Source organism: Sebastes umbrosus, chromosome 15 (assembly GCF_015220745.1).
Source record: "Sebastes umbrosus isolate fSebUmb1 chromosome 15, fSebUmb1.pri, whole genome shotgun sequence".
Taxonomy (NCBI): domain Eukaryota; kingdom Metazoa; phylum Chordata; class Actinopteri; order Perciformes; family Sebastidae; genus Sebastes; species Sebastes umbrosus.
The window spans coordinates 16370796-16396982 of NC_051283.1; the positions used below are offsets into that span (position 1 = coordinate 16370796).

Sequence of the window (26187 nt, forward strand, 5' to 3'; positions counted from 1 at the left end):
ACACAATTTTAAAATTAATATATCTATTTCTATGGTTAAGCCACTAGCCAGAGGGGTACTGTTTCAGAGATATACTGTACTGCACTTAGGGGCTGCTACCTGTAGCCTGCTATTGTGCGGGACACTTGCCCCTACCACTCACCAGGCTGGTTGGGTTAATTATCTCTGAGAAGAGGCAGGTGTGGGAGCCTAATTGTCCCTGATGGGGATCAGGTGTGTGAAGCCTATATCCACCCCTGGTTTCCAGTGTTCAGATGCTGGCTCCTTGTCTCATTGTGAGAGGTAGTGAGAGCTTCACCCTATGGCTGGTTCTAGCTGTGTAGGGGTGTGTGCATCGGCAGAAGTTACCACGTGAACCTATCTGCATGATTTGCTCACCGTTTTCTGTTTGCCTTTTGAGCTTAGTCTGTTAGAGTAGAGTACGTCTAGGTGGCCAGGCTTCTGAGTTTTAATCTTTAGTCTTTAGTCTTTTTCTTTAGTCAACTTCTCTCAGATAAGGCTCTTTCATGGGTTACGGCATTGTGGGAGAAGCAGACTCTTGTCTGTTCTGATGCTGCTGTCTTTGTGGCCGAAATTAGAACAATTTTTAACCGTGATATAAGCGGCCAGGAAGTGGCTAAACGTCTTATTGGGTTATGTCAGGGCTCCACCGGTGTAGCCAAGTTCTCCAATGAATTCTGCACCTTAGCTGCTGAATGGAACAGGGAAGCCCTGACGGCAACCTTTATCCATGCCTTATCAGAGAAGATTAAAGATGAGACAGCCTCCCGCAACGTTCCTGACTCGCTCGAGGAATTGGTATCCTTGCTGAACTAAAACAGAGAGAGAGCACGTTCACCACTGCCACTTATTGGGGGTGGAGTTTAGCATCTCTCAGGAAACGCCCGAACCGCTCCGTGGGCCTCCGAACAGTGATGTACCCATACAAATAGGGCAGCTTTCTCGGGTAGAGAAGGAGGAGTGTATGAGCAGTGGGTCCTATCTGTACTGAAGGAAGGCGGGCCACTTCATTCGTAATGCAGAAAAAAGAAATGCAAGTTTGAGTGGAAGTAGAGTCCTGCAAATTAGTGCCGTGCTTCGTCAGTCCATTCAAGATTATACGGAAGATAAACCCGGTCACAGTCCGTCTCCTGCTCCCCTGGTACATAGGAGTTCACCCCACATTTCACGTTTTACGCCTCAAACCAGTTCGCTCCAGGCATTTGGCACCAGCTGACAGATTTTTTATCGGCAGTAGCTCAGTCCGTAGGCACTTGGCTTGGGAACCGGAAGGTCGCAGATTCAAGTCCCCGCATGGACCAAGTACTGAGTGTGAACTGGTAGCTGGAAAGATGACAGTTTACTTCTTGGGAACTGCCGAGGTGCCCTTGAGCAAGGCACCACCCTCCCCCACGGCTCGGGGCGCTGACATCTCTCCATTAATGCATGTATATACTGTAGGTCCTGTTTGTGCCTGTGTGCAAAAAACAACAGAGTGAAACTCCTTCTCTTCATCTTCTCACTCTTTTATGGCATACTTATGTCTTTTTTTTATGACTTACTATAATATGAATTTTGAATTAACATTTGAATATTGTCCACTGTACAGCGGGTACAACTTTGAAAATTAAATGTCAAACAGCTTTTTCCATTTTCATTTTAATATGGTCATAGAACGCCCATACGAGTATGTGAAAATGAAAGTGAAAGTGAAAGTTGGATTATCGCATTTATCATTTTGACTCAAATAACACATACGTGGAAAGTTACAATGCTATTGAATTACATTTTTATATTCAAGTTGAGTTCAAAGTCTTTTTATTGGTATTCTCTACAAAATCCAATAAATCACAGAAATAATTGTATAAACAAATTACTTCGTAATGACATATGTCTCGTCATTTCTATGTAACACCATTTTTTTTTCTCATTTATCTATGTGCGAATGACGGCCATCCATCCCAATAGGTTGTTTAAAAGGCGTTAAGAAAAGGCTGGTATTGATTTTTAATGGATCACATGGATTCTTGATGTTTGTTTGGTCGTTTGTCAATTTTTATTTGGCCACATTTAAATAGTGGAGACGGTCTGTGCTCTGTCTTTGGAACGTTTAACTAGGAAGAAAACAAATCTACAAAATAAGTTGTTGGAAGGACAATATATAAAACAATGGCATCAAAATATCTTTGACAAGAGAACAAAACCAAAGAAAAAAAGGCACAAATATTTTTGATGCAGGGCATTTTCTCTCTTTTTTGCCCTTTTGTTTACAAAACAATAATAAAAGAGGAAAACAAACAAAAAAATCAATAGTTATTTACAGTGCACATATTTACATTAAGGCATCCCTATAACAATATTACTGCACCATTAAATAAGCAGAATTAATTTCATAAACACTTACATTTATACATATAAATGAATTAAATCCGATAGAGACATAAACGAAACATATACAAAAAAACACAAAAAGATAAGTAAATCAAAAATTAATAATAATAATAAATTTATATATATATATTCAAGTTTACATTATCATTTTAATAAAGTCCCCTTTGGGCTTCCATATCTACAACCCCCCCCCCCCCCCCCAAAACCGGAACCATTTCTTGCTCTTAAAACCTTCGGATTGATTTGACGGACGCACCGCCCAGTGAGTGTCACACCATTCCCTGTCCCCTCATGCAGAGTAGTGAACACATTTCTGTGAATGAACGCGGACTTCTCTTCCTACAACCTTTATCACTGTGAATCCTTCTGATGGAATGCGACGAGCAGAAACACACAGACGCGACGGCGCCTTCAGTCATCGACCGATATTACACCCGATGGTTCAGAGCCGGTAAATAACATGTTAATAATGTTAATGATGTTAATAATGTTAATAATGTTAATGATGTTAATAATGTTAATAATGTTTAATAATGTTAATAATGTTAATAATGTTAATGATGTTTAATAATGTAAATAATGTTAATAATGTTACAGTTTTTCTCAATTGTTTACACACAAATACTGGTACTTGACACACAATGACCACAACATGTAACTCATGTACCAACCCCCTGAACCAATTCTGCTAAACTACAAGCACAATTCCTGCTTTACACTCAAATTGCAGTTCTAAAACACACTTTTTTCAAAACACTACACACAATTCTCTGCATTTGGCACAATTTTCATGAAGAAAATCTCGTTTTCACAAGGAACACACTGTCAATCAAAATTATAAAGTCAATTGCCCTACTATGCACACTGACTCATCACATGGGCAAACACCTGTCACACAGTGTTACAATTAGCAATCAGAGCTTTAGCATAAAAGGGAAAACATTGCTTGTGATGTGGATGAGGTGCTGTGGCCAGACCGAAACAGAAGAGAGGATGCAGCATAGTTTTTTTTACTGTAACTGTATACAGTAAATTCTTCTGTTGTTTTGTATGTAGACCACTGTATGTGCAACTTTGTGTTGGTTGGGATGTACACTGTGTACATTGTTTTTGTGGGGAAAATAAAATATATTTGTTACCGTGTATTTGTGTGTTCTGAGTATAAAAACAATATTCTAAAATATTTTACAACACACTTCTGTATGTACTGTCTGTAGTAAGTGTAACACTGAACAAAAAAAAGGCCTAAGTCATTATGATGAATGGAGAAGAAGTGTTTTCCATTCATCATAGTGTTTTACATTGAGCACATCAGTGTTCAACTGGTTCTTATAAATGTCTATTCATATGATGGTTTGTGTGTGTCATTTGAAAACAAAATACCATTTTGAGAAGAAATAACATTGTTTTGAATGTAAAGTTTCATTTTGCAGGAGAATTGAGGGGTTTTGCCCATTGTGTGTGTGTTTTTTGATTTGTGTGTAGAGTTCTGAGAGTATGAGGCATGCTTTCAGAAAATGTGTGTAAACAATCGAGAAAAACTGTAATAATGTTAATAATGTTAATGATGTTAATAATGTTAATAATGTTAATAATGTTAATAATGTTAATGATGTTAATGTTAATGATGTTAATGATGTTAATAATGTTAATGATGTTAATAATGTTAATAATGTTAATGATGTTAATAATGTTAATAATGTTAATAATGTTAATAATGTTAATGATGTTAATAATGTTAATAATGTTAATGATGTTAATAATGTTAATAATGTTAATAATGTAGTGTTAGCGAGAACACTACATGATGTGATTATTACCCAGCATGATGCATTTAACTCAAAGTGTATTGTGTTTGTTTTCTGTAGATATGAAGGGGAAACCATGTGAGGACCACTGCATCCTGCAGCACTCAAACAGGTAACAGGACTCATGTTATAATGTTAGTAAACAGAGTTACTCAACACCAGGTGGGGATGATTACAAAACCAATAGTCATTTTTATTACTGGTAATTAAGTATACACTTGGGAGAAATACTACTGAACTGTCCAGTTTTTGTTGAAACTATTTAAAGGGACTATTTGTGAGATTCAGAAATGCTGCTTAACAGCGACACCTGTGGCCGTGAAATCAACGAAAGTCAGCATCGAGCTCGCGTTTGTGCTCGCTCTACATAGACATGAACGAGCATCGCTCAAAACAGTGAGGCGACAGACGTCAGCTAAAACCACAATATCACTCTATATTTCAGCTGCTTGCAGTAATGTTAGCTGACCAGACGAAGGTCTCTCCATGAATCAATGCTGATCCTAGTGTTGGCTTTTCCTGCCTCAGCGCAGGCTTCAGCAGCGGGGCTACTCAACGAGTTACCTTATCGCCTCCCGACTGGTCTGGAGGAGCTGCAGCATTTATTTCTGCACTAACGTCCACTGTACATTCACTAGATATTCTCAGAGCTAAACTAACTCTTCTGCAGTGTGTAGTGAGCGCGCGTTCTGTCTAGAGGTGGAGCGAGACAGCGAGGACGCGAGCGCCGTCTGAGTGAAGGAGAGCAGGCAGCGGAGACGAGGCTCCGGCCAAACGCGAGCGCGCATATGCGAACGCGCATGTGTGCCGACCCGCTACATTTATACGCTTAAAAAGTTACAAACAGTCCCTTTAATGTCCTGTATCAATCTGGTTTTGAGGCTTTTCTGTGCTAGTATTACATTATATTGATAGAGATTTCTTAAATATTGTTTATGGGTGAACTAACATATTAGAAACACCTTCCTTAAATATTTAATGCAAACCATTAAAACAACAACACAAAGTACACTTTAAAACAGTATTAGCCACTGATATCATCACAGGAAGGTTGAGTGCATATTACAGTGTAAAGCAGCGGTTCTCAATGTTTTGTAACTTGAGGTCCACGGCTGATTGTTAATAATTCCGAGGACCACCTTCCCAAATAAATGACCAACTGGGTTATAAATATGTGTTATGCCAGCGTCAGGTGTAATGACCCACTTAAATATACAGCTTACCCTCACCCATCACTGCCTGCCATTATGAACCAAAGTATTCAGGGTCATATTTCCTCACCACACGCTTTGGAGCTTTTACTGGTGCAGGGTTGTCTCCAACATCAAAAAATCGCTCGATTTTGGGTCACTGCATCCGAGACAAATGTCTGTAAAGGGGAGACTCGTGGGTACCCATAGAACCCATTTTCATTCATATATCTTGAGGTCAGAGGTCAAGGGACCCCTTCGAAAATGGCCATGCCAGTTTTTCCTCGCCAAAATTTTGTGTAATGTTGAAGTGTTATTTAGCCTCCTTCCTGAAAAGCTAGCATGGCATGGTTGGGACCAATGGATTCCTTAGGATTTTTAGTTTCACATCATTCCAGTATGCTTCCTCTAGCTTTAAAACCCGCCCGCTAGAACCTCTGAAAAACAGAATAGCCTCCGTTGGATTTTGAAGAGGTTAATATAACCATTTGTCAGTACCTCCGCGGCCCACTAGCGGGCGCTCTGAGGCCCACCAATGGGCCCCGGCTCAGTGGTTGAGAATAGCTGATGTAAAGGGTTTTCTATTTTTCTGGTCAGTCAGTGTATTTAGTTTTACGTCCTGAGCCCCATTTGAATATGTTATAAGTTTGACACTCCATATTAAAATGTGCATTTTTTAATTTACCTCAAAGAGTTTTGTCACACTGTTTTTAACTTTGATTTAATCCACCCTTAATATAAGTGACTTACATACACTCATATTGTTTAGTTTTTGAAGGCATGCTTTAGAATTTATGTTTCTTATCTGCAGGTTATGTGTCGTCACCTTAGCGGAGACTCACCCGATCCTTCAGAATGGGCGAGAAATCAAAAGCATCAATTACCAGATCAGTAATTGCTGCAGTCGACTGAACAATAAAGTGTCTGGGAAGTCCAAGCGGGTAAATTCATAACAATTCTTAAAGCTACAGATGATTTTGGTCTATGTGCATCAATTTCAAGCTTTACTTCATATTGTTTTTTCAGCGTGTCCTTAAATATCTTATTTTCCCGTTATAGGGGGGTCAGTTCCTTACTGATTTCGCACCTCTGTGTAGGATAACATGCACAGATGAAACTGAATACACAATCTACAGGTGAGATAATAGTTTGTTTTTCTAGGCATATGTTCCAACATGCTTGTATGTCGTGATCAGTCACACAGATCTATCCTCCTTTTAGCTGCATCCGGGGCCGTCTTCTCGAGGTCAATGAGAGTATTTTAGAAAGACCTTCTCTCTTGCTGGAAAAGGTATATTATTTTTTACATTGTTAACATTATCACACGCACGTATGGATACCATTACCATGTCCATCCTTCTGTGAATTGAATCATGTCTATTTCAAATAATTAAATGCCCTCTTGAGTTAGGATATACTTTTTTATTAATTTAAAAATAAAAAAGTTTCTCTACCTCAATCGTTGAAGTTTCATCTAATCTTGTCAAAACAAATGTTTTAATAGCGCTTTGTCTGTCAAATCTAAACAGCCATCCACTGAAGGATACATCGCTGTCATCTTGCCAAAGTTTGAGGAGAGCAAGAGCATAACGGAGAATCTTCTGAGCAGAGAGGAGTTCGAGAGCGTCGTCTCCAAACGTACTGTCGCCCAATCTCAACCATCATGACGGAACTCCACGTTCTTGCCTCTCCCACCAGGTTGGGTTAAGACTGATCCTTGAAAGTGACACTTGTGTGTGTGGTCACTTCAAAGGGACTATTGCAAATAATGCAAGCTGTGCCTCTATACTTATACGTTGTTTTTCATCATTTCAGAAATTGAGGGAGGTTTCAGGAAGTTCTGTTTTTTTTTTTTTCTTCTAATTTTAAAAATAAGGAAATAGAGGAAAGCATGGCAAATTACTTGAAGCCGGTTTGTTTAATACCCCCCAAGTAATATTCAGTTTGAATTATTTTTCTAGACTGTCAATAAATGCAACCAGCAAAGGTTTAAGAAAAATATTGTTTATTTTTTTTTTATGTGTCACTTTTATTAACCTTTCAATTGTCAAAAGAATAGATGGTCCAAAACTAGATCTATGATTTCTTCACATCTGTAGTGCCACTACAATACCCAGCATCCTTAGCTGCTCTCACACTGTACAAAGCATCTCTAAAGCTCAATGTATGTTATTCATCTCAGTCATTATCTCACCTCTCACCTAGTACCAAAGTCCTTACCTTAAGATACATACTGTGTATATATATATATTTATAAATCTATGCTTCAAGTACCATATTATAGATACCATATACCATTTACATATTGGCCTACACGGCAGCTTCACGATAGTCTTCATAACAAGTACACTTCAAGGCTCCATTTGACACCGGTGCCAGTTCAGAATTAATTAAAAAATGTCCGTATAATTATACACACAATATGATTTAATAACAGGACAGCATAAAGTAAGGTCCTGACATCCCAAAAGCATCCTAGTGATAAACTGACTTTTTGGCGAGACCAGGCCTAAATCAAATCAAGTCTTCAGTGATGTGCACTGGAGGTGTAAGAGCTTTATATTTCACACTAGTAGCAAGCTGAAGATCATAGCGTCTTTGTGACGACAATCATATTTGGCATTAAAATAGTGATTTTGTTATTAACATGGCTAACATCCCATGGCAAACTGTATGGAAAGTAGTCATTAATCATATGGCGTGGTTGACTTTTTTAAAATACTTATTTATCCAAGTGAGATGAATAGAATACCAGTGATCAAGGACAAAAAAATGTACCACTATGTCTAATATTACAGTGTTAACATTACAAACCTATGACACATTGACCATAAGAGACTCAAACACAAGGGTTTGGTGATGATGGCATCATGCATGGTGGGTTTTTCACTTTCCCATTTGGCTAACATGTGCAACACGTTTACAGTACACCACAAAGCAAATAGGCTTGTTACACAGAGGCACATAGTGAAGACAGATGTATGGCTGAGCATTAAGAGGAGTTCTTTCCCTGATTTCTGATCAGTTTATCAACTCCAGAGAAGTGATAAAAGTGACTCCAAAATCAGGTTTGTGTCTCTTTTTAAAGAGGCTCACTGCAAATGGCAAAGTCGTAGTGTTGGCTGATTGTCTCCATCTTGTGGACTGGGGTGGAACTGGTGCTATCCTGGGTTAAAACTGCCCCTGGGCAAAACCAGCATAGATCTGCTTTTTCCTCTGTAAACCTTACACTTTATCATGCAGACAGCAAATACAAACTGACTGACCCGAGGCAACCATCTTCACCACATACACTGCTCTAGCCCACTCTCTGGTGGGTGCATGAGGATGAGGGGAGGGAAGTATTTCCTGGATTACATGTTCTCCAGAAAGCTGAAGTTGGCTATGTGCTGCTCCAACGGAGAATAGTGGATAAAGGAGGTGATTGTTTCCTGGATTATTTGCTCTCCAGGATGTTGAGACCGGCCATGTGCTGCTCCAAGGATTTGACACCGAAGCCGTTGCTGTTCTTGCTGTTGAGCGCTCCCTCCTCTTTGACGGGTGTGGATGCATCCTGCCTCTCTCTCCAGTCCTGTGGGGAACCCAGGCTACTCCTCTCTGACTTGTACTGCAAATGGACACAACATGGAGAGAAATTGAAGGGAAATGTGGTTAAAAATTAAGAAAAAAAAACAAGAGCTTGCCATCTTTTGAATGTTTTGACCTCTCCTGTAACAATTCTTTTATTTCTGTTATCTGGTTTTATGCTGTTTTATACATGTGCAAATAAAAACCAACAAAAAAACCCCAACAGAGATCAGTGGTTAATCAAGAAAAGTCACCTAGAGGACTTGGTGAATTAATTACCGCCTTGCGGTTGTATGTCTCTGCCAACCGGTCAAGTGTCAGTTTACATCCATGTCCATCCAAAATGTCATCACCTCATCATTTTATCCTATTAGACATTTGTGTGAGCAAAGCTACTACACGTGCCGGTCATTCAGTCATGAGTCTTGTTTAATCACCTTTCTGTTGAGCTTGTTGCAGAACGGGAGGAGGGAGAGGACCACAGTCAAGACACCTCTGGTTGTCTGAATGGACGAGTCCACCTAGAGACAAAGACATACAGTTATAAAGAACTAGTTTAAGAGGGGTAGCATTGATGCACATTGAAGAACGTACAAACACTTCAACCCAACAGCCACACATCAGCATGTAACATTTCCTATTCAGTGACAGACACACACTCTCCCATTAGTGACGAATGATGAAGTGAACATCAGGATGAAGAGGCAGCGAGATGGGAGCCAATACACATCAAAGAGATGCTCATTAATCAGCAGAGGACACGCTATTCTTCATCCCGTCCTTCGCCCTTTATTACAAGGTGACCTAAGGCGGCCCAAGAAGCTCATTAATTCCTCACAGACATTCATTAATCCAGCGCCCTGTGTTTGATAATGGTGTTACTTGCAGATCACTCAAATATTACGCCGTAGCCAGTAATGAAGTAACCCAGTTAGTCGTGCTCTATTGTGTGCTCGGTGCTTCACTGATGCCCGTCTGTTGTTGGGCATTTAGTTTTGATACTTTTTGCAGCTAATTATCCCTTTTAAGAACAAAAACACTACAGTCTGCACACTGTGTGTGTGATGTTACTAATTTGATGTCTACTCAAATAAACAGCCTCGGGGCATAAACAAGTAATTTAAAAAAAAAAGTATACACACAAACCAACAAAAAAAGACACACAAGCGTAGTATGAGTACCTTCTGGAAGGTGGCAGTCTTGCCTTGTACAGGAGTCTTGGCCCCCATCTGCAGCTGCTGGCATAACGCCACCAGTTTCTCCATCTCTGTCATCACCGCAGACTTTTCCTCATCAACCAGCTGGAACACACAGAAAGAGGAAGAGATGTCTTTCAGGACAGCAGAAATGGTTTATTCCAGGCAGACTGGGTTTATATGTTCACACATTGATAGACGTACTGGACTGGATTTATAGTGCTCTTGTTCAAAAGCAAAATCACAAAAAGCCCAAAAAAGGAGGGTGAAATAAATTCAAATTTAGTATAGCTCGATGTAATCCATCAGCAGCAACAGCTAGGTCATGATCTACTGCTTAAGTCTGTTATCCAGCTGGGTTAATCCCTCAGTCTCAGTCACGGGGGCCATCAATCTACTTCACTTACAAGCCACCGGCGACCTAAAAACACAAGCTCTTTCATTCCGCGTGGCTCTACTCATGACTGACAAAAGCACATAAAACTTCAATTACAAATGCTCAAGCTATTTTGCATAAATAGCCTCATAATTTCAATGAGGGCAGGTGTGCTACAAGTGTGTTTTGGTGGCAAAGAACTGTGGGAGTGGAGGGTGATGAGACAGAGGGACTCCATTAGCACCAGTTTGTTTGATGTAATTAATCAGAAAGCGTGAGGCAAGCTGAAGAGCCGGGCCTCCTGATTATGAATTAGCCCTGTGCGGTCACAGTCAACTCCCCCACCCTCGTCCCCTTCCGCACATACATAGACGCAGCGGTGACAAATGGCAGTCGTTAACGGCTGTCAAAATGAGCCATTTAATTACACTTGGAGGACCTGTGGAAGAAGTTGGTGGAAGGCAAGAGGAAGGAAGGCACCGAGGCTACGTTTGTTTGCTGGATCTCAACTCGGGGGATGGAAGAGAAGACGGCGAAAGTGTGTGACAGCCTTAATTTCCTGCTCTCGCTGTATGATTTATAAGGCAGACCTGGCACCGTGGCATGCCAGAATGGGTGATACGGGTGTGTATGTGTGTGAGAGGCGTGACGTGGGTGGGGGGACACAGGTGCCAGTGTGTGTTTCTGCATACAGATGAGTTCGCAGCTCAAGTTTTCTTTTCTCTTTGGCTTTATTTTTAGCTTCATATCACTATACTATTGTCAGATACCACCAGAGAAGCAAGAACTTATATCTTTCTTGATTCTTTTTTTTTTTTTTTAATATCCTGCTGCACTCATTTTATTGCTTCTTTTACAAAAAAAAGTCTTATTTCTTTTATATAACATATAGATTTCTTTTTATAGAGTGCTTAATGTGCAAAAAATATTTGGTATTGGTTTTATTTTTTATTCAGCCTTAAACTGTGTGTGTGTGTGTTTGTTCAAGAGAGAGAGAGAGATTTATTGCATTGGTATTTACCTGAGTGGAAAAAGTGCGGAGAGTTGAGCACAGCTGGAGTCCCTCTTCAGAGAGAACCTTAACAATGAGTCAGGAAAAAAAGGACACAAATCAAAAAACGTACACAAATACAAGCAAAACTATAATTCTTTTAACTTCAACCTGGAAGCCGTTCGATAGTCAAAAACGCACAGTTGGTAAATATTATGCGATTTTACTTTTTCTCGGCTCTCCTTATCAGCATGCCTTCCCGTCTCCTTCCCCTCTCGTTCCTCTTCCTCTTATCTCCCTCGCTCGCCCCCAAATGGAATAAATCCTGGCTGACATTTTGGGGGCCCTGATCTACAAACTGCTGCACATTATTGGCAACGATCCCAATTCAATAGAAACACTCCTCCGTGCAACCTTGTTTGTTATCACCTGGCGTGTCCGACACACAGCACTATATTTCCATCATAATGATAAGTCCTGCTAGTATCAGATGCGAGAGGGAAGTGAATGAAGGGGGGCCGGCATTTACTAATCTATTGATCTTACAGCCACAGTACGTCTGTGGTTTAATGAAACAACAGATGCATTCATTTGCAACTTCGATAAAACAGGAAGGGAAAAAAGAACAGAAGGTGGAGAGAAGGAGAGATTAGCGGATGTGGACGCACATACCTCAGCTTGATGAAAAAGGTCTAGTGTTGTTTTCAGCAGCCCCTCCCCTCTGAGGAATCAATATGGGAAACACAGAAAATGAGGAGAGGAAACATGGATGAGAGAGATGGATGAGGGCAAAATACATCCACAGCGATCAACAAAAACTGTGACTTCGATGAATCAAAACGATTTTATTATCAGAATGAGTCATAGTCGCGTCAACTTTTGTCAGCGCCTCTAACTACGCCTGGTGAATATCGATAGCTGGGAGCTCCAGAATCTCATTACCAGTAAGCCCCTAAAGAGATTCATGTGGATGCTTAAGAGGCTTTACAGTATTGAGCTTTGAAACGAATGCGACGTGTTCAATCGGAGCGTGTGTGGTGCCGTTCAGTCACCTGGTGAACAGGTACATGTTGTAGGCCATGCTGGCCAGGCTCTGGCTCTGTCGGACGATGTCGTGCTCCTGCTCCTCCCATTTCTCCACCTCCGTGTCCACGTCTGACGACAGCAGACGGAGCTCCAGACCGAGCTTGGCCATGCTCGTCTGCTCCTGCACGCACACAGGAAAAAAAAAAAGACACACGGAAATATGATGGATGTCATTTTAAAAAATCTATATTAGCAAAACAGGGTTATTTTCATTTGTTAACACCATAATAAGTTCTATAATCAGCATAATCCCGCTTCCTGTGGTGATGCAGCGTGTGGGAAAAACCGCCGGCCCAGCGGAATCGCAGCCTATTAGCATACGAACGCCATCAATTCTTCAAGCAAGTGACACAGAGTTTCCGGGAGATGAATATGCTGCTGTCAGAAGGCGGCGCGAGACGTGTCGTGATGTATTGTGCTGAAAAGCCAGAGGAGTTTATGGTGTACGCTATACCTCTGCATCCAACTTGACAGCCTTGGCAGTCTTCAAGTTAGCTGAGTGTTTCTGTGGGAAGAGAGCGATGCATCAATCAGAGGATTACAAACCATTGGATCAATGGAATATTCATGAGGATGGATGGTGATGATACTCACCCCGGGTCTGGGAAGTGACAAATAAGATCTTTTGTCTCCTAGGAGAAGAAGAGTTATTGTGATTATCTAAACACATAGTAAACAAAAACATAAAATAATCACGTTATATTTCTCTTTGAATAACTGCGTGTAGATATTGACACAGACAATTTGGCAATTATGGTTATTCAGTAATTATGGTGCTGAAATTGTTTTGCTTTTATCACCCTTGACACATTTTTATCTTCCCCATCATAAACACGAACGTTCGTTTCAATCGACTTACAGGGACGATAAACTCTACCGTCGTGATTACAAGAAAATAATAAAAGCAAATCTCTCCACAGTGTCAATATAACACTTTTAACACAGCGTTTTTGGCTTCATGGGAATACGAACGTGTGATGGATGTGATCCTCTCACCCGCTGAGCAGCACTTCAAAAAATATTTACTGCGTTTTATGTGGAAGTCACTTTTCTGGAGAGGCGACCACGTCTTGGAAATATGCCGTAACATCTTTAACCTGTCTTTGAGATTTCTCAGGCTTACAGTGTGTGAAAGCACAGACGTAGATCTGTGTGTACACGGAGAAATAGTATAGTAGATGCAAATATACACACGGTCACACGGCGCTGTCAGTGAAGATACAAACAGCTGATTTAGACACTTCAGGTAACTGGCACAATAATGAATAGAGAGAGACAGTACAGAGGAGGAATGAATGCATGGGTGTTTAATGGCATTGACGTTGTTCCTTTTATAAAATGCTTCCCACAGTCTATGATGATACATTTCTAAAAGATATGTGCTTGCTTTGCTTTGACATTCATTGAGGCTATTGAAGTGTTCAGGGGCAAAATGATTCACCAAGGTTTTATCAGAGAGTTTCATTCTTTAAGGCTAATATGCCATTGAGTGTTTGCCTGTATTCGCTTCTGCTTCCCACTCGTCCTCAAAGACTCTCTGATCCTCATGTACCGTATGTGCTCCTGACCCACCCAAATACACACAAGTACCTCGCCTGCCTTCAAAGACGTCGTTGATCTCTCTGAGCAGCAGGGCCATGTCGCAGAGCTGCGACTCCCAGGCCTCGCAGAACACCTCCAGGTTCTCCTTAGCGATCTTGCTGGAAGGGTGGAGGGCCAGCGTCTGGGCTGCCGAGATGATCTGAGTGGGAGTGTGAAGAGAAAAGTTATATTCAAGTAATAAGTTGGTCTGTAACCACGGAGAGAAACTAAGCGAGTACAGCAAAAGACAGAGGAACAAAATGTGATGCAATTCTTTGAAATTTAAAACACAAGATTGGAAGCTGCTATCCCTTTCAAACTGTTCTTTAATAAAGGAACTAACCAGTGGGCAACCTGCGGAAGAGCCTTAAACTTGCATTCTTTCTAATAGCCAGCAGGGGGCGACTCCTCTGGTTGCAAAAAGTCTGATTGTATAGAAGTCTATGAGAAAATGAGCCTACTTCTCACTTGATTTATTACCTCGGTAAACATTGTAAACATGAGTTTATAATCTCAATCGCTAGTTTCAAGTCTTCTTCAATACAGCATGATGTTCATTTAGTAAATTATGGTCCTATTTAGAGTCAAATAGACCATAAAGCAGGGTATGCTTTAGGGTTTGGCTACCTTGTGATTGACAGGTCGCTACCACGGCGTTGTCCGGTCTGGAAGTTGTTTGTGTTTTCGTCTTAAAACTTTAACCCTTTCACAGTGTGTTTTCAGTTCATGGAAGTTAATTATAACCTTTTTTGGTCTCCTAAAAATGCCTTATTTAGCATTCGGTTGTACTTAGCTCCACCCTCTCGTGTCAAGTCTGGTTGCAAAAAAACAAGATCGCGACGGCCAAAATGCCAAACTTCAGGCTTCAAAACGGCAGTCCACAAACCAATGGGTGATGTCACGGTGACTACATCCACTTCTTATATACAGTCTATGGAACTAACACTCGACAATAAGTAAACCAGGTCATTTAAGGAACATTATGTGGCATTTAGGGGGATCTATTGGCAGAAATGGAATACAATAACTATGTTTTCATTAGTGTATAATCACCTGAAAATACGAATTGTTGTGTTTTCGTTACCTTAGAATGAGCCGTTCATATCTACATACAAAACGGTTCATCTTCACAGAGCTGGCCGCCGTTTCTACAGTAGCCCAGAACGGACAAACCAAACACTGGCTCTAGAGAGAGACATTTGCATTTTCACATTTTCGCGTCGGCCACCATAGTTCAACTACATGCTTGGCACACGAGAGGAGTTTCAGTTGGTTGCAATCTGCGACCTCGCCGCTAGATGGCGCCAAATCCTACACACTGCATATTCATGTTTTAACAATGCCAAAGCTTCTGTTTTCTTAATGGGTAGCATTCTCCCATCTCTCTGGGCTGTGGGTTATATAAGTGGGCTACGGTCCTCTTGGAATACGATAATCTTTAATCAACACCAACACGGGAAGACAGTAAAACACCGACATCAGTCTCTCTGGGTTCACATCAGAGCCTCGATTCTACTGCTGCACTCATTACACTCACAACTGGCCCCCGTAAAACAAAGGCAGGTAGGAAATAAAGTTACCCAGGTGAAGCAACCTAAATGTTACACATAAACAATGATATTAATAGTGCTGTAAATTATAATGAAATAATACCTATTGGTGTAATAATAATAAAATATAACTGCAATCATATAGTGGAATTATTCCAACTAAAAATATATAATCTATCATAGTAATTTATCATACAGCTTAACTACACAGTATAAATTTGTCAGATACACTGAAGTCATTAACGTAACCCAAAAAACAATGTGTACGGTAACTAAGGTTACAGCTTGTTTACACCAGTTAAGTTTATGTTTATGGTCAAAAGGATTAAAAAGATTGGGCCTTTATTGAGGCTTTATCATCAACCTTGTGTTTTATAAAATAAAAGGATTAAGGTTGACAAGTAATATAGCTCAGCACATCTCTGATGCAATATGTTTGACAACACATGTAACAATTTATAATATCTGCAATAAAGTCTGGTTTACAACTACATTTGACAAGTACAAAAATATTAAAAAAGAAACGCACACAAAAGCATGTGGGAGCAAACACACACATACACACACACACACACACACACACACACACACACACACAAACCCCACGCCCATCCCCTACAGTGTAGTATTTAATAGCCAATTACCCTCTGGGCCACCCCTCTATTACTTTGGGCAGACATGGAGACATATCACCACCGCCGCCCCGTACTGCAGCGTTATTGATTGGTTGACCTTTGAACTGGGAGTGCTGCAGAGTCATGCGGGGCCTGACATTCGCACCGCGGGACGGGAACATTCTACATTGCTGGATAATTACTGGCGTGGATGGTTTCCAAGAGCAAACATAATTAGATGTGGGATATGGGGACGAGGTGGACAGCATGTTCTCAGGTGTGGGAGGTAGACTGAGGAGACGATGTGAGGTCATTTGTCTATTTTCCCTCCTCACTGCGTCTAAGTAGAGTATTAATCAGGTTTGATTTCACTACCAGACCCCTGTGTGACCGGCTTGACTTTATTGACATGCAATAAAGGTGGTGAATGGAATGAAATCAGGATCAGTCTAGATCCTGTCTCCCCGGTTTGCTGCCAGTCAATGGGGTCTAATATCAAACTAACAAAAACTAAAATGCATGCAGAAAATGTCAAAATGTTTGAAGGGTTAATGTTACCTGTGGACCAATGACATGGAAGGTCTCCTCAGCGTGTATACAGGTAATCTCCAGAGGCTCTGTCCCTGACACATGGCACAGCAGCCGACACGTCTGGAGACAGAGACACATGATTGTTTGCAGGAAAAGGATAAATGTTCAAATGTGCTGTACAGTATATGCACATATGCTACTTTGCTACCAATGTAACTCTCACTGGCAAAAACACATCATAGGTGATCATACTTAATGTATCACAGTATATATTTAGCTCTTTATGCAGTAACCTTATCACTGCATTGTTATTTTTTTCTGGTTACTTGACTTAAGGTGCATTGATGTTGACTAAACAAAAAAAAATGTAGAAATGTATGTTTTTCATTTGTGGTTTCAGCATGAAACTTTAATGGTGTTTTAGCTGTTCTTTAGTGTGCGTGGAAACTGAAGCTGCATTGTTAAGAAAGGTCTTATTACTTTCCAAAAAAGAGTACCTTACTCTTACACAATGTCTCTTTTCAAACTATACTGTGTGTTCTGTTTGTTAGGGCCACTAACAAAGACATGACAAAGCCTGCATGGCATTTTTCTGCTCAGTGTTTGCATAACAAAGCCGCATATTGACTTTCATTTGGTTGAGGATTTAACAGTGCGGTCTTCAATTCCATTCATTTCAAGCTGCATGTGTTTACTTGCACAGCAATTTCGATGTGTTTTTAGCAACTTTGTAACTCATGGCGAACTAGTTTATCACCAAAAAGTCAGCTATTTTGCCTAAGAAGGTAGATGTGTATGAAAGAAGTCAAATCTAAACTTCACTAAAAATTTCCACTGGTGTATTTTGTCTCCCTGCTCCTTTCGCCCCTGCCCCCCGCCTACCTCAACCAGCTGCTCCTTCTGCTCGGTGAGCGTGCGCGAATACTCCGCCACTGCCTCCAGGTTCCCCTCGGCGCCTGCAGCTTTGAGAGCCCGCAGAGGCAACTGCTCCCCGTGAACTTTGAGCAAGTCAGTGGCACGAACGACTGCCACCTTATGGAGCTGGAAGAGGAATCACAGATTAACAAGAGGAGGGAGTAATGGAGGCGGGCGAACACACAAGAAAAAGAAAGATGAGTGAGAGGCATGAATGAGGGTGGATTTTGAGGGAGCAAGGAAAAAAAGAAGAGGAGCAGTGACATACTTAAGTTGACAGAGAGACGGCAGAAAAGCTGAAGAGTGATGTGAAAAAGGAAAGTGGGAAACCAGCTACAGAGAGACACATCCCTGTCATGTCTGTGTCTCTCTGGATTCAGACTCAGAGGGCAGACGGGCCGAGATGAGACAGACTGCTGCTCACCTCACGTCGGAGGTCACTGACGCTCTGGCATGTCTTCAGGATGGCCACCTCCATGTCCTCCGTGGCTTCTTTGGCATGGACAGACTGCTGCTCCAGTGAGACAGAGAGAGGAAGAGGGGAATGAAAACATGAGACCCAACACACAAACATACATTATTACCTTGGAAGAGTATGGCAAAAGAAAATAACTGGGTTGGAAAATTAACTTTGGGTCTTAATAGCGTGGTTTTTGACTTTCCAATTACATTTGTGACCTATTATGCTCTGAATCATAGACTATATAGAAAGATGGACGACATGAGAGCTCCCCAAAAGTGAAGCCAAAACATCTCGATCGCCCCCTGGTGGCTGGCTGCAGTATAGGTCATAAGTCCCGCCCACTCCATGTTAGCAGATGGGACATGGGCCAAACTAAAAAGTCAAAGTACACGTCAAATAATTTTTCCCAAAGATGGTTTCTGTCATTTTAGGTAGTTTTTTCCTGATAAGTTTGGTTTAAATTAGTTATTTGATGCTATAAAAAGGGGGAGAAACATCATGATTGACAGCTCGGAGTCTCTCTCGCTAACAAGCTGCGGCCGTGCTCGGTTCGCAGTTGGTTCGGGCGGGTGACCTCAATGCCGTGGCTCCACCGCCCGATCACTACTGTGCAGACTCTGGCTCCAAATGACAGCAAAAACTCAAGATTGAAGATCCTGTGTCGGGATATTTTGGCTTCATTTCTGTACAGTGGGAGGAAGTGGAGACGTGTTGTCCATTTTTAAATATAGTCTATAGTCTGAATATGCCAAAAACGTTGGGCATTTATAAATGCAATTTTGTGTAATCAAACTTTAATGATTAAAACCAATTATTCCAATTTATACTTTCAGACCCTTAGCTCCAATTGGCATTAAAACTATATATTCTACTAAAATTTCCACAATAAGAATCAAAACCACAAATTGGTGCAGAACCCCCACACATTCAGAAGCGCTCTCGGCAATTTCAAAACATCACTGGTCTTTTCAGTTCTCCAGATGACCTTCGATTGCAGAGACTAGATGAGGCACTACTGTACAATTATGTGGCAGCAGTCTCTCTGTCTACTCTGAACACACTGAAAAAAAAAAAACTTTACAATGAGAAGCTGAAACATAACGACTTGTGTTTCGTAAGTCCATCAATTTTCGAAGGCCAAGGAGACTCTGCTGCTGAATGGCAGCGAGAAACTGAACACTACGTGATGTTTCTCTCTCGGCTGAACGAGCCTCGATGAAAGTGGTTATTCAGGTTAGTTATCACGCTCCGTTGTTCCAGGAGGGATGTATGAAAAGAAGAGTGAGCGGGCAAAAAGAATGACTGGGTGAGTCGGGGAGGGAGTCTTAATGTGCGTGGGTGTGTGTGTGTTGAACAGACACTGCCTGCAGTATAAAAAATACACACACAAGATATTAAATATTAAATTTAGTGTATAACCTCACCAACTCTCCATCATCCCTTAAACTAACAACAGTAATCCAACTAACTTTGCTCGGATGACTCTGTCTTGCATGTTATTATCGTACATATGAGGTACTTATTATCCTTTATATGACAGCATATGTTTTTATGAATATTCCTGTAGGTGTATGAGCATCTGTGTGAGCGTGCCTGCTTGTGCCAACATACCGCTTCAACCCAGGCGTGCACCAGCTGCTGAGCGTCCTGGCGCGCCAGCTGGCACAGACCGAGGATGGCCTGCCGCTGCTCGTGGCTGGTGTAGGCCGAATCAGTGAAGTCCTCTGTCCGCTCCACAAGCGCCTCCAGCTGGCTGCCCATGCTCTGGGGGGACACGGAGTACAGGTTCTCCCGCAGGCACTCCACGCTGGACTGCATGAGTGGGGAGGGTTGGGAATTAGGGAGGAGCAGATTGAGGTGGCGACGCACACAAGAGTTGCACTAACCCATGTCCTGAGGGTACAAAAACTCATTATCATTATGCACTTGACCTTGTCACTAAATAACAAGGACTGTGCGATGTGGGTTCAGCCTAAGACTCACCTTGTGCCGTCAAAAGTGCACAATAAGTTCTGCAAACAGCATCTCAAGTACACAAACATGAAAGCTAATGCATTTTTCTCCCCCGTGTCTCTTTTCTTTTTCAACAAAGATCTATTTTAATAGAAGTAACGTCTCTGCTCATGTGTCCTGAGATGACAGGTTTACACAAGCTTTTAGTTAAACTCTGCCATTAAGAGCTATGAAGCCATTTATTAAAAGCCATGCGCATCTCTGGGCCCTTTCATTAAAATACTTTCTTCTTCTTCTTCTTTCATCTCAATGGAAAGGACCCCTTCAAAAACATTTTTTTGTTGTTTTTCTTTCATTTGACAGGGCACAAGGAGGAGGGAGAAGATTAGTCACAGTGGTGTAGGTTTATGGTGATTCACACGACCGTATTAACCAAATCATAAAATAGATAAGTCTGGTCCTACATATTGATTCAGTGAATGATAAAATGTTAATGCTGCAACCACAAATCAACACTCCCACAGAGCCATGACTAATGTCACCTGTCACCTGTTTGTTTAAGATTGTGTTACTGACATTTTTCGAAAGGGATTTTGAAACAGCTAATTTAACTTGCTCAGCATGATGCTTCACCCACAAGAGGATCATAACTTAAAGGGACAGTGTGCTTCATACAAGCTTACTTCAAGAAATCCGAATTATCCCTTAAACATCACAGACACCTTCATTAAGTCCAATGTGTGATCTTACCTTGAAGTCCTTGATGCCGTTATAGATGCTGGCGGGAAGGATCTTGTTCTCCCCGCAGCTCCGAGCCTCGGTGACGATCTCGATGACCTGCTCCAGGGCGCAGCGCATCCGGTGGAACACGGCGTCCTTGTTGATCCGCGCCGACTCGCAATCTGGGTGCCTCAGGCAAGTCTTTGGAAGGAATTCGACGTGAAATGTCAAAGCTCGTGCCCTCTTCCACTCAACTTCTACCCACCTTTTCACTCCCTTTGGTGTTTTTTTTAATGATTACGTGACTTTGAGTTGTGGGTATTACCATTGATCGCATCATTTGAGAAGTCTTGGAATTAAATAAATTTGAGAAGGCCTTAAATCTTTAAGCTGGACTTAATCCATAACCCTCGCCCAGAGGTCCAGCGCAACTGTTTACCTTGGAAGCTGTGAGGAGCATCATGGTGCATTTCTCCAGCACTGCTCGGGCTGCTGCCATCCGGGCTTTCTTCTTCTCATCCTTCAAGTCCTACAGCACAAACACACACAGCAGATGGTAATGGGTGGCTTTACTTCAGTTGCAGCTTCTAAGAACTCTCTGGGAGTCCGAGGGACATGAAGCATCAAAAAGTATATGCAACAAATCTCTTTCATGCTGGTAGGAAGGGACACACACAAATGTGACACAGATTCCTCTCCAAGTTTATACACACATGAAACTTCCTAGGTTAATTGTCCCCTAATAAAAAGAGACGCTACCAGAATAGGAAGGAAGATGCAGCGTGTATGACCTGCTGCATGTATTCCAAACAGAAATAGACAGCGCGTATCGGGTATTTAGGGATTTGGAAAAGGCAGCTGAATCAACTCCTCTCCCATTACTTCGCCATAGATCACAAAGACGATGTGATTATCTGTCGTTATTTTTGCCTCTGTGCTCATCTGGCTTCAATAGACGAAGATGGTAGATTTTCTAAAGGGGCTGTGTGCTTGCGCATGAGTGGGAGTGAATACGACAAGAAAAGCTAAAGAAAACAGAGTGGCAAATGAGGGAAAGGGAGCATTAGCTGCATTGCGTTGGGGAGAGACATGATGTGTGTTTCAAAACACGTGCCCCGGAGAAATTCAGAAAAGAGGGATGGTCCATCCTCTCTCCCTGTCTAGATATCGCAGCCGGGGCACTTTACATCAGCTTCTGCAGGCAAAGCGCTTTAGCTGCAGAGGCTGAATGTATGCATCAAAGAAGGATTAGCAGTCTTTGACAGAACAAAGTTAGAAACCCTAGGTTGGACTGTTTTTTTCTAAAGCTTGAAAGCAAAAGTTTTGTTGTGCAAATACCCTAAGCTGATATATTGCAGAGAGAATGCATTGCTGGAAGCATAGGTCAGTTTACATCAACACCGAATGGTGATGTAAACAGTGTTTGAGGAGTATGAGTCATAGCTGACCTGGACGTTTCTTTTATGGACTGAGACATGGGTTATAAGAGTTGAATTAATAGATACAGAAAGAAATATTTGCAGAAATACCAGAGAAGCCTGGAGAAGCCTTGTTACTTCATTGTTTTTTTTGTTTTTGTGGAAGAGTAAATATTTGATGCTTGAATTATTGATTTGTTCTGAGTTCACCTGCACATTCACAGTGCAAGTGCGGAAGGTCTCGCAGTCCAATTCCACCACCTGCTTGCACATTCAGAGTGCAATGTTTAGAAAACCACTGCTTGTTAGAGGATTACAGCTACACGAATAAACAAAATGTGCTCAGTGTTGCAGAAACAAAGAGTCAAATTACTGCATATTCATAAACCACACTATATCCAGGTTAGACCACATATACACTTCATTTATAGAGAGAACGTTATAGTGTGCTTGTGATTTTGACAGTCTTAAAGGTACAGTGTGTAGGATTTGACGGCATCTAGTGAAGTGGTTGCAGATTGCAACCAACTGAGTACCTCACTCATCCCTTTCCAAATCTGCGGTAACGTGTGGTAACATGGTAACGCCATTCACCTCGCTCAGAGGCCATCCTTACCATAGCAACACGACTTTAGGAGCAACGGAAGTCAGATGTCGGCTGGCGGTACCACGGTTTAGCACTCTGCGGCTCACGTTACCGCAGTTTCACAACTGTGCCGGAGAACTACGGTGGCCTTCCTATGGTAGTGAAAGTCTCTCTCTAGAGCCGGTGTTTGGTTTGTCCGTTCTGGGCTACTGTAGAAACATGGCGCAGCAACATGGCGCACTCCGTGAAGAGGACTCGCTCCCTATGTAGATGTGAAGGGCTCATTCTAAGCTAACGAAAACACAACGAGTTTCAGGTGATTATACACTAACGGAAACATAGTTATGAATATTATATTCCATTTCTGTTACTAGATTTCCTGAAATGTTACACACTGTTTCTTTAAAACTGAAAGAGAGTCAGTTCCTTCACATGTTACTCACGTTCTGTCTGTCTCCGGTGAGGTGGGCAAACTCCACCATCTCATTGCCAAACTGGCTGAAAATCTGTACAAATTCCTGGAAGGTGCTGACTCGTTCCAGGTGGTCGAGGGTAACCAGGACCTGAGAGGAGTGACAAGAGAGAAGAGTAGAACAGTGAATGGCCACATATGGTTTTCTTGAAGTCCTTCCACACTGTAACAATTAGGAATGCACCAATACCGATATCGGGCCGATACTGACTCAAATAGTTGGAACAGGTAGCGGTGACAATGGGTGCCAATCTATCCAATACAGTTCTATGTTTATATACTATGCACCTTATATACTGATATTTTAAATTCCTGTTTTAGTTTGAGGATTTTTTACCTAGTTGCTGGTGTACGATTTATTATTTTAATAATAAAAAACAATTCACAAAATTTTGTATCTGTGTATTTTTTTGTTACATTTTGTTTTATGAAGTTAAGAAAGCAATGTTTAAGTCAAGCCTGATGTGCCTTATGCATAAAAGAATGATGCCAGTCACTTCCACACAGTGAGGCATACAGTTTGTTAATTAAACACAGATCGGTATCAGATCGGTACTCGGTATCGGCCGATACCTAAAGCCCAGGTATCAATATCGGGACTGAAAAAAGTTGGATTGGTGCATCCCAACAACCTGTTCCTGATCTTACTGGATATCAGCAGGAATTGCAAAAACATCTGAGAGTATCATGCACCGTGTTTATATCCCAAGAAGCCTTACCTTACAACACGACCAAGAATAAAAGTTATTGGACTGTGATATATATTCCAATATTTTACATTCTATTTCTGTGTTACTCCAGCGCTCTTTCTTGTAGTATTAATGGCTAAATCCTATCAGGGATTTCCTAAAATAAAACCACCAGATTAAGTGGTTCCTAACCTACATTTTAGTTAATAGTAGTCTATTATATGTAGCTGCTAATTTAGCTGCCGAGGGTAGGCTAGCTGGCAGCGCTAACGCAGCAGCTTTTGTCCTCGCCAGACAAAGAGGAGGAAGAGATGTAATTGTGTTTGCCAGTAATGTAGAACAGGGGGCTGTCGACTGTCTGTCCAAAACGAGGCTAACCAGTCATGATTAGGCCCCCTGTTTCCATTCTTGGCTCGGTCTACAGCTACATCCATATCCCGCTGTCTGACTAAGAGCATAGCCAGGTACGATGGAGAGAGACGGTCTCTTGTTCTGTGCTTTTATGTGATCACTAAATGTGCTGCTTCCCTCAAATTACCTCTAGAGTACTCCCTTCAGGGAGCCAGTGAGGAAATAAAGGACTCAGGATGGAGTTTACTAAGGCCTGTGTGTGTGTGTGTGTGTATATATGTGTGGACCACTGTGTGTGAGTGCAAGAGAGCTTATGCGCATCCTTAAAAGGTTGTGACATCTCACATTTTGCATATCTCACCTTGTTGCGTGATGTGATTATCTGTTTGATGACGATGCGGTCGGCCAGCACCAGGACTTTAGTTACTGAAGAGAGGAGCAAGCGGGCAGCCTTCACCATCCCTGTCCTATCGCTGAACACCGTGACGCGTCCGTCTGTCTGGGACGGCAAGGGTGATCCCACGTCTGTCAGCTGGGCTATGGCATCACCTGTAAGAGAGGAGAGAAGGGTATTGTTTGGTTCAGCAGCAGAGCTGATAAACTGACCGGGCGTATATACTGTGTTGGTGTATATGGATGTAACAATCTGACTTTTTCGATTCATATCCCTAAACTCTGGGCATCTGCCAATACGGAGTACTGATCTCAAACCAGTGCTATCTTTTCCCCCAAATTTAAAATCTGTATAAGGCTTCCTCACTGCATGTAACTCACTGGGCAAACAATACTTCAAACCAGTGGGCAACCTCCATGTCTGAGAGCTGAAGCCAATGCAGAAGTGCCTTAAACCTGCATTCTGTCTAATAGCCAGCAGGGGGCGACTCCTCTGGTTGCAAAAAGAAGTCTGATTGTATAGAAGTCTATGAGAAAATTACCCTACCTCTCACTTTTGATTTATTACCTCAGTAAATATTGGAAACATGAGTTTATGGTCTCAATCGCTAGTTTCAAGTCTTCTTCAATACAGCATGATGTTCATTTAGTAAATTATGGTCCCATTTAGAGTAAAATAGACCATAAAGCAGGGTATGCTTTAGGGTCTGGCTACCTTGTGATTGACAGGTCACTGGGAGTCGAACACAAGGCTTCAAAGCAGCAGTCCAAAACCAATGGGTGATGTCACGGTGACTACGTCCACTTCTTATATACAGTCTATGCTTCAAACATGACAACCAGAACAGAATTTCTTAACTTTCATTCTTTCTAGACTTGTGTATATTTTGATTATATTGATCTAGACAGTTTGTGAGACTTTTCTGTCTGTCTGTCAGATGATTCAGAAAGAGTCCAGTTGGGGAGGCCGAGTCAGAACATGCTGAAGGGTTTATACATCCCATCTGGCCTGAGCGCGTCCTGGGATTCCCTCTGAAGAGCCGGAGGATGTGGGTGGCCAGAAAAAACCTTTAGGCTCATTTGCTTTGCCTGCTGCAACTGGACCCAGACAAGAGGCAGAAAATGAAAGGATGGGTGGTCAAATGATAAGATAGGCCAGACAACACTACGGCACAATGCTCTTCCAATCTGCCAGTCTTCACCTCTATAGGAGAACATACCATCCTAGACAGGATGAAACACAACGGTGCTATATTCAGCACAGTGGTACGACAGCTATGAAAGCCTGACCCAAACACTACTGGCATGCTTTCTGGGTGACGTGAGACAAAAACACAATTGGCAAACATGCCATGAATTTGCTCTGG

The 26187-nt window shown here is 41.7% G+C and overlaps 2 protein-coding genes across 5 annotated transcripts in view; one reads left to right on the plus strand and one right to left on the minus strand.

Moving 5' to 3' along the window:
- The first annotated feature begins 248 nt into the window (after positions 1-248).
- Positions 249-9152, plus strand: abitram (actin binding transcription modulator). Of its 3 annotated transcripts, XM_037794877.1 has the most exons (8): positions 249-325; positions 2668-2821; positions 4239-4290; positions 6180-6309; positions 6428-6504; positions 6590-6659; positions 6898-7066; positions 8820-9152. In XM_037794877.1, exons 2-7 carry the CDS (start codon positions 2740-2742, stop codon positions 7033-7035), a joined length of 549 nt encoding a protein of 182 aa, XP_037650805.1. In that variant the 5' UTR covers positions 249-325; positions 2668-2739; the 3' UTR covers positions 7036-7066; positions 8820-9152. The 3 variants fall into 3 exon arrangements, with proteins under 3 accessions (XP_037650805.1, XP_037650804.1, XP_037650806.1); XM_037794876.1 differs by lacking the exon at positions 8820-9152 and having other exon boundaries at positions 6898-7367; XM_037794878.1 differs by lacking the exons at positions 2668-2821; positions 8820-9152 and having other exon boundaries at positions 258-325; positions 6898-7367.
- The window catches only part of ctnnal1 (catenin (cadherin-associated protein), alpha-like 1), a 58978-nt gene continuing 40147 nt past the window's right edge, over positions 7357-26187 (minus strand). The window contains exons 3-19 of one of the 2 annotated variants that reach the window (XM_037794875.1): positions 24789-24976; positions 23359-23478; positions 21351-21440; positions 20942-21112; positions 19850-20050; positions 18200-18286; positions 17743-17901; positions 16888-16980; positions 14184-14325; positions 13179-13216; positions 13039-13089; positions 12551-12705; positions 12171-12219; positions 11529-11585; positions 10117-10236; positions 9373-9456; positions 7357-8975 (exon numbers count right to left, since the gene is read on the minus strand). In XM_037794875.1, the coding sequence (XP_037650803.1) occupies positions 8805-8975; positions 9373-9456; positions 10117-10236; positions 11529-11585; positions 12171-12219; positions 12551-12705; positions 13039-13089; positions 13179-13216; positions 14184-14325; positions 16888-16980; positions 17743-17901; positions 18200-18286; positions 19850-20050; positions 20942-21112; positions 21351-21440; positions 23359-23478; positions 24789-24976 (1976 nt within the window). In that variant the 3' untranslated portion in view covers positions 7357-8804. Of the gene's footprint in view, positions 8976-9372; positions 9457-10116; positions 10237-11528; positions 11586-12170; positions 12220-12550; positions 12706-13038; positions 13090-13178; positions 13217-14174; positions 14326-16887; positions 16981-17742; positions 17902-18199; positions 18287-19849; positions 20051-20941; positions 21113-21350; positions 21441-23358; positions 23479-24788; positions 24977-26187 lie in introns of both variants that reach the window. The other variant, XM_037794874.1, reaches the window with a different exon arrangement.